Source organism: Halyomorpha halys, unplaced genomic scaffold, assembly GCF_000696795.3.
Source record: "Halyomorpha halys isolate HHAL.00 unplaced genomic scaffold, Hhal_1.1 Scaffold626.1, whole genome shotgun sequence".
In the NCBI taxonomy this organism is placed as follows: domain Eukaryota; kingdom Metazoa; phylum Arthropoda; class Insecta; order Hemiptera; family Pentatomidae; genus Halyomorpha; species Halyomorpha halys.
Window position 1 is genome coordinate 99,260 of NW_027109759.1, and position 8,798 is coordinate 108,057.

Sequence of the window (8,798 nt, forward strand, 5' to 3'; positions counted from 1 at the left end):
GAAATTGTAGCTTAGATTTTTATTATTAATTTTAATTGGCAGGCTCTTAAATAGGCCACTTAAGTGTATATTGAAAAATTACATGTTGCCCCTACCGTGATTGGGGCCAGTGGATCTCAGATATTGTCACTGGCAGGATAAGGTAAGTATTCATGTATAGAGTTCCATTTCTAACCATGAATCTGATTTTAAGATTTTGGAATGATTTTTTTCTATTTCTGTTTTCAATTTTGAAAATATAAGAAGTAATTGGTCAATTCAAAGTTAATGATTTGGATTTTAATTTCCAAAATAATTGTGACTTCATAGATTTAATATATTTCTCATGACAAGAAAAATAATGATTGACAACTGTAGTTGCTCTAAGGTATGTTAGTGGGTTGTTTTGTAGTATTAGGCTCAAAAAATCTACCTCATTAGACACTGATCAACATATTTATAAGGCTTAGTATAACCTTTAAAAAATATTTTTTAAATTTGAATCATCCAAAAATACAACTACAATTAAAAGAAAATATATTAAAGTAATTAATTTATTACTTACTTTATCATTTCCTAAGGTTATTGGAATATCTCACTGTTACTAAAGTAGACTTTGTTTAAATATATCGAATTGAACACAATGTTCAAAAGTTATGTAACATTGTAAGTAAGAATGGTTTATTTTTTCCCTGACACTGTATGGGTTCAGCAGTGTTAGCGGGATTAATCAGGATTAGAGGGTTAAAGGCCTGAGTCCATATAGTGTACTGGAGTAACTATAAATTCATACAACACATCTTAGTATCAGTTTTTAAGTACGTATGTATATTTCAAATTATGTAATTCCCTCATCATAACTCTTTTTTAAATATATTAATATGTTTACCTCCTTGGCTGTCTAGGATAGTCGAAGTTAAGTTACTGATAAAACAAAGTAGAATTCTCTCTTAATTTACATGTTAATTTGAATCCCCCCAAAAAATGAATTAAAAAACTGAAGTTCTGTTTCTTTAGAACTGGTTTAGATAAAATTTTAGTGTTATATTAATTCATTAGGACCACAGTGTCAAGAAATAGATCTTCTAAAACAAAGATGAAGACCAAGTCCAATACATTGTTTTTTTTTTAATGTATAAATTGACTACAATTTTATCTTTACTCCTTGCTGAGATATTTTCAATTTTTTTTTTTTTTCAAAGTAATGTAGTAATTTATTTTTTTCAAGCCAGCTTAAATCACTTCTCATAAAACTTTTTAAATATTCGTAGTTCCAATATATTGATTTTGCACCTATGGTTTTAAAATTTTGTTTCCTGAGGTTATAAGAAATAGTCAGTTCTATCGAGAACTACTATTCATATCTGCAGATAAATTTATTAAAAAAAGTTTGAGCAATTTCATTCATTGGTAACTACTAGCTGTATAGGAAATTTAACTTCATCTCAAAGACTGAAACTCAAATTAATACAATAAATTCAGTTATGAACATTGTATTTATTTCTTTTCTTTTTCTCAAATTATGTTTTCCATATATGTCAGTTTTTTTTTTTTATTCATTTAAAAAATTACATCCAATGTGGTCTAACCAGATGACATCTATCAGTCGGTGCCAAAATGACACATAAAAATGATAGACATAAATGAAATGTAATTATTACAATTTTAACAATTAGGGCGATGTGGAGGCTATAATTTTTAAGTTGGATAAGTACAACATGAATTGATCTTACGTGATATAACTAATTTAATTAACAACTACTAATATGAAAATAAAGTAAAAATATTAAATTAAATAAATAATAATAATAAAAATAACTTCCAGGACTTTGAAGTGAATAATAAAGCTGCAAATTTACAATTAGTGAATTTATTTAATATTGAAAATAAAACAAGATGATAGAGAATATGATAAAAATAAGGATCCAATAATATCTAAATAAATAGCATCTATTACTAAGCACACATACATTGCTAATTCTAATCGTAATATAATGAATAATTATGTGGAGTTAAGAAAAAATACAGGCTGATATTGCCATTTGGTGAATCAAAATCAGTTATTGGGAATCATAGAAGTAAGAAAGTACACAGTTAAATATTTCTTTTTTAAGTTTCTTTGTGGTTGATTTATTAATTAGTTCTTCTGGTTAGCGATTAACAGATATGGTACGATATAATTAAAGATATGTTTACCAAATTTATTGTTATTGGATAATTTGTTTTATTAATTCAATAATACTTTTTTGTTTCTTTCATTCTTTAATTAAGCATTTATTATTATTATTTCTTAGATATATTATTTGATTTTATTTACTCACTTACTTTTTACTAATTAAAATTATTCAATAATTATAACATTGTAAATCACTTGGGGTGTTTTTTTACCACAAAACAAAGCCCCCACATTATCACTTGCTAAAACCAAATCTAATTTTGTTTTTCCACAACTAATGGAATGAATTCACAAAACAATCTGGGTAATAAAGAATATTTGTTGTTATTGATATTTTAATAAAATAAATAAACCATTGCTTATGTTTATGGCTTTCATTTGAAAAATAAATATAATTAGATATTAAAAGTTATGAGGAGAAGATGGTCGGAAGTGCGATCAGCAAATATACAAAAATAAGCTAAACTTATTTATTTTTGCTGATGTTTCAACCTGAATTTCATGCCTTCATCAGGGCTGAAAAACCAAATGAGATAATAACCGTAATTCAGAGAAAAATAATAGCATACAAACTTGGAAATATATATAACAATAACTAATAGAAGACAAAATATAATATTATAGAGGTAAGAATTATAAAAATAAATGACAAAAAACTTATTACAAATCAGACAATGCTCCTGTAAATCATGAAATAAACATAATGAAAGGTGCTGAAGAAAATGTAAATAATGAGTAATTGAAATTAAGAAAGTAATGATTAAAAAATATATAGTGAAAACAATTTAAATCAACATAATATATGATACAATGGGTAAGAAAGGAATGAAGCCCTGAAATTCAGGTCGAAACATCAGCACAAATAAATAAGTTTTGCTTATTTGTGTATCTTTAATGACAGCACTCCTGACCATCTTCTCACATAAGAAAAAGAAATATACTCCATAATTTTAATAACTAAGAAATAAAAACCAAGTATATAGTGTATTTATTGGCCAACATTTATTCTTTCCAAATAATTAATCATTCAATTAAGAAAACCTACTATGGAACCCCAGGCCTAGGAATGCCATTGAATGTATTCAGAACTGCTTTTGATGATTCAATTTCTGTTTATTACCCTCCTGATAAAATTTTAATTTTTGTTCAAACAGAGACATGCATAAGTGGTTCTACATGACTTAATATGAATGAAATCAGTTTTATGTAAGACAAAGAAGTTCATTCCATTTCCTTTGAAATCAATTAGGAATAGTAAGAATGGTGTGTGATCACTGGAAATCGTAACTATTATTTCTTTTGTGGTATTTAAAAGGTTTAATTTCTATTCATCCTTTAATTTTTTTCTGACTAATGAATAAATTATTATTAGTTTTTTAATTAATACACAAGTTAATGAAATAAAATATTGAAATTGAAAACCTAAAGGAAAGGAATATAATGTACGCTTCACTTCGTGGGAATGTTGTTTACATCCAGACCCTTTTCTTTCTTTTTTACAGACATACGAGACTTGGACCTGCGGTTGGGAGAGTGTAAAATAAGAGGGTCTCCAAGGCTTTCTTACATCAGATATAATTTTCTTTATTTAAACAGACATAGAAGTAGATTCATTCCAAGAAAGGACTCCTAATATGTACGACCTACTCTGTGTTTTATTCTTGGTGGTCGTTCCCGCCATCTTTTCTTCCTCTCTCCAGCCCAGCGTCCAGCTTGGACAGGGCTTACTCAAAGGGAAATATGAGACGACACTAAATAACCGGAAGATTTCTTCCTTTTTAGGCATACCTTACGCAGAGCCCCCGATATCAAAGCTTCGTTTCGAGGTATTAATAACTATTAATAATGCAATATACTGATATAGCCTAATGGCGTAGTGACAAAATACTTCATTTTAGGCTCCAGTGGCCGCATCGAAATGGTCCGGAATTTTAAATGCTACGATCCTCCCTCCAGAATGTTTACAGTACAGCCACATGACCTACAAATACGATTTTTGTCAAGTAACAGGCTCTGAAGACTGTCTTTATCTGAATGTCTACACTCCAAAAGTAAGTAATCCTAAATTAAGATTAATTTCAATTATTATAATAGGTAAAAAAAAAATGTATCTTGTGATGTTAACAATTGAATTTTGATTCTAAAAATCGAATAATAACCAAAATTTTCATTTATTACCGACAATATTTGCTTTTATAGAAACTTTATCGATATGTCGTATTTTAAACGAGATCTTCGCTTTTCTTTCAATTGTTATTTTCAACTCCAAAATTAGGCTCCTGAAAAAATAGCTTTTTTAGCTCCTTTTTGATTTATAGTAGATAAAATTCGTTAAAATTTAAAACTAAAATGAGCAATCAATTTAACATTAATTGAATAATCCTTCCAATGTTTCGATCTGCCCGTCCATCTTCATCTACTAATTATAAGAATAGTTACAAAGTTTTTTTTTTAATTTAGAGTTAAATAATTGTCTTTAAAATTTATCTTCTTATTAATTAACTTTTTATTATCTATTATTTTATTAATCCGTATCATTGTTAACAATGTATCTATTACTATAATAAATCGTAATTTAACCTAACGTTTTAATGCATACTGAAACTTTCTAGATGTTTTCCAGACAATTAATCTTAATGTGTAACCATGTATTTATTCTGAGGGGATATTTGTTCCAGAATAAATTTTATTTTTATTTTCACTACAAACCATGAAGGGTCAGGGATACAGTACTCAGTAAAGAAGTATTGTTATACCAATGGTTGTGCAAGGAGGTGATTTGGTCAGAATCACGCTCGGCCGCCAGATTTTTACCTAATTAAGGGTACCCAGTTTATGAGGCTGAGTGGACCCCAGAACCCACAGGACTGACTCATGGCTAAAATGAAACAGAAAATAATGATGTGCCACAGCCAGATTCGAACCCAGGTCCATGGTGTTAGTTGCTCAATGCCACATATAAATTTTACATTTAATTCCCCTTTAACATTAAACATTGTTGATTATTTTGCACTGAGTCATGTACCCCACTTGGTTGTAATATATTACCTTTTCCCGTTTACTTAGGTCCTTCGTTTCAATTTCTGTTTATCTTCTTCATTAATATTGTTGATTGGTATATTTATTTAAGGTGAAGTTAAATTTATTACACTAATTTTAATTTGTAAACAAAATGTTCTACGTTTCGGCTAATACGCCATCCTCAGAAACTTAATTTTCTTTTGCACATTCTTCGGGTCTGTTAGTCAATGCTTGAGTGTGCAAATTAAATTTTTGTTCCTCAAGATGGCGTGTTAGCCGAAACGTAGAATATTTTGTTTATAAATTAAAAATGGTGAACTAATTTCGCTTTTAAATTCAGCAAATTGTTGATTTTTTTAGAGATTTGTTTTGCTAATTATTTTTGTATACTGTGTACCCACTCTTCTAACGCCCACTTTTCTTATTCTATTATTACTAAGTACTATTATTACTTAGTAATATATTGCTCTTCATAAATAACCATTTCCCCAAACAGTAAAAAAAAAATCGGAATGATTTCTTATTTTGTGAAATATCGTCCAAAATATTTATTTTACGAGAACAGTCAATTTGACTAAATTTGAAATAAATTTTATTATCTTCCATTCCAGCCCCCAAGAAAATGGTTAGTTTCAATGTTTCTTTTAAAAATGGCAGAGAATTAACACATTGATGGCGGAAACGACAAGGTAGAGGGAAGAAAAATAAATAAAACATTTAAAATGCATTTTGAGATAAATATGAAAAAGAAAAAAAGTATTAAAGTTGTAATTATTAAATTTACCTACATAATATTCTAATAATACGAAAGTTTTATTTATTTTGTATGCATTTATTACTATATGATAAAAATTTAATGATTACCTTTGGGAGTTTTTTAGAAGTTTTTAGTATGGTCATTTCTTTGCATATTATGTCATGCCTTTTATTAGAACTTAATGTAAATATATTAATTACAATTTGGAGTTGTTTTTCTTCACATTTCTCTCAAAATGCACTTTTCAAAGACCAATGTTTTTGTTTTTCTGCTATTGTGATATATTATTTTTGTATATCATAATGTACATTTATGCATTTCGAGTTGTTTAGTAATTATTTAAAAAAGTCCACTAATTTTTTATAAATAATGATTGAAGCAGATGGTCGGGGGATGCGGTCAGCAAAACATAAATAAAATTATTTATTTAAGCCGACGTTTCGACCTGATTTTCAGATCGACATAAATAAATAATTTTTTGTTTATTTATGTTTTGTTTTTTTGCTGACCGCATCCCCCGACCATCTTCTCCAATCAGTAATCTACGGACAACTATCTACACCTCAATTTTGTTTAAACTCCGAAATGTTCTAGTTTCTATAAAAGCAATCTTTACCTTGTTAAATAATATTTTCATTTAAATGTTACATGAAAGTAATTGAAATTTGACATCTAGAACCCGGAAAAACAATTCATAGATCGGTTTTGTAATTGATACAATAATAATACGGAAGTGAAAATGAAACATTGGTTGTGTACTACAGAATTGTAGTCACCCAGCGCCGTCTTACGATTTCGTATTTGGTCCAATAAGTCTTCATTTCACCACTATGATTTTTTCTTTCTGGCCATATCATCTGTGTTCTTATATTTTGTATACACCTCTCAGTCCACAAGATAGAAGAAGAAAATAAGGCGTAACATCGTAAAAATTTATCTAACTCATTTATTAGTTGATTTAAGGTGAGGCAGGTATATAATTTGAGTTAAAATGAGTTGTTAATACTTCACTACAAATTTATTGAGTTCACTTGGGCCTGTCAAGCCATACTCTGGTACAAAATCTTTATTATGACTAGCACCATACTAATACGTTATGACTAGGGATAGGATTTATATGTGCTAAAAAATCGAAAATATGTACATAAATTGTCAAATATTTAAAAAAAAAATATGTATTTATAAATTTTCTATTATTCAATAATATAAATTACTAATTAATTATTATTATTACACTGAGGGTCGGGAATCCCTTCCTCACTTCGACCCAATTGGATCTTTTGTGAGTTACCCCTCTTTCCACTAGAGATCCCATATGAATCCTATGCTTCTTAATTAATTAGTAACTCTATAACTTAAAAAAAGTTATATAAATATGTATTTATTATATCTTATATGAAAAATATTTTAAAGAAATTATGTTACTTAACTTACTTAAACTTACTAATTAAGTTATTTCCATTGCATCTAGTTCGGTATTCTGCATCGGCTCCAATGGACTCAATGATTTTATATCCTGGATTTTTTTTAACACGTCTTGTACTTTTTTCTCTATGACTTCTCCATTTTCACCACCTATATTTTCCAGTCTTTCTATTGCTTCGTTCACACTTTTTAAATTTTGCGTCAGTGGAAGGTTCTGTTCTTCTAATTTTGTAATTGTGTTGGAGAAAAATACCACGTTGCACTTATGTAAGCCAAATCAGTCTTTATTGAGTTAATTGTTAACAAGTTGTTCGCTTTCTCTACTGCAGTGGCGTCAACATTAAGTTTTGATATTATCTATTTATTTTTTTCAAAATTTAAACAATAATATCGGGCTCCATCAAGCCAGGTCCCTCATCGTGTTATCGCGTAATCCGGTGGTAAAGCTAAGTCAGGATGTGTTTCTTCAAAAATTGTAATACGACTGGGAGCCTTCAAAAAAATTTTTTTTTAATTTTTAAGGGCATTACCAGCTTTATTCATGTAAGATGCCGCGTCTGACAAAAACAACAAAACTTTACCATTAGTGATGCCTATAGGCCAAAGAACAGTAATAGATTGGTTGACAAATCTTGCAATCGTTTCATGGTTATATTCTTCGAGGATTTCACAATTCAGCAAATACGATTTTGAAGGTGCCTCAACACTTAGGCTGCCAACGATTATGTTTGCGATATAACGCCCTTCCATATCCGTAGTCTCGTCCACAGAAATCCAAATCGGCCCATCCAAAATTGCTTTCCGAATTTCCGTTATAAAGTCTCCTCGTATATAATTTTCAAATATTATTTTCTTACAGTGCTTTCATTTGGCATTACTCGGCATGTGTATTTCTCAAAAAAGGTCTTTAAGTCCGGATTGCTAATTTTGTAGATAGGAATGTCTGCCCTGACAAATGCTCGGCACAAATCTAAATACATAGTATTGGTACCTGTGGCATCTGAGGAGGAAAGAAAGAAACAGAGAAATGGATTGAAGAGTAAACAAACAAATTCTAGGAAAATGCTACAGGAATAAGACCCTTGCTCTTTTAAATTGATTCTGAGGAATTCTCGATGTAATTCTGTGTGAAAATTTATTATTGCCTCTTCATTTAATTTGTGTTCAAAGATGAAGACATAGACATAGAGTTTTTACGCACTTTTTATGATAAATGATAAATTTCATCTTTAAGTATCTTCCGTTTTCTTGAATTTTATGTAGTTGCTGCGAAAAATGTATTTAAAATTGAACAAATAATTTAAGGAAATATGTGATTCAGGATAGAATACCTAAAAATATGTTAAAAATAACAAATATTTCAGAAAATATGTGATTTACAACAAAATATGTAAAAAAGGCCAAATATTTAAAAATATGTAAAATAAAAATGGCTTCTTT

General features: G+C 28.8%; 1 protein-coding gene across 2 annotated transcripts in view; it reads left to right on the top strand.

The window, feature by feature from the left end:
* The first annotated feature begins 61 nt into the window (after positions 1–61).
* Positions 62–8,798, top strand: part of LOC106684895 (venom carboxylesterase-6) — a 23,743-nt gene continuing 15,006 nt past the window's right edge. The window contains exons 1-3 of one of the 2 annotated variants that reach the window (XM_014427214.3): positions 62–142; positions 3,658–3,981; positions 4,054–4,206. In XM_014427214.3, the coding sequence (XP_014282700.1) occupies positions 3,790–3,981; positions 4,054–4,206 (345 nt within the window). In that variant the 5' untranslated portion in view covers positions 62–142; positions 3,658–3,789. Of the gene's footprint in view, positions 143–781; positions 798–3,657; positions 3,982–4,053; positions 4,207–8,798 lie in introns of those variants that run through there. The other variant, XM_067047958.1, reaches the window with a different exon arrangement.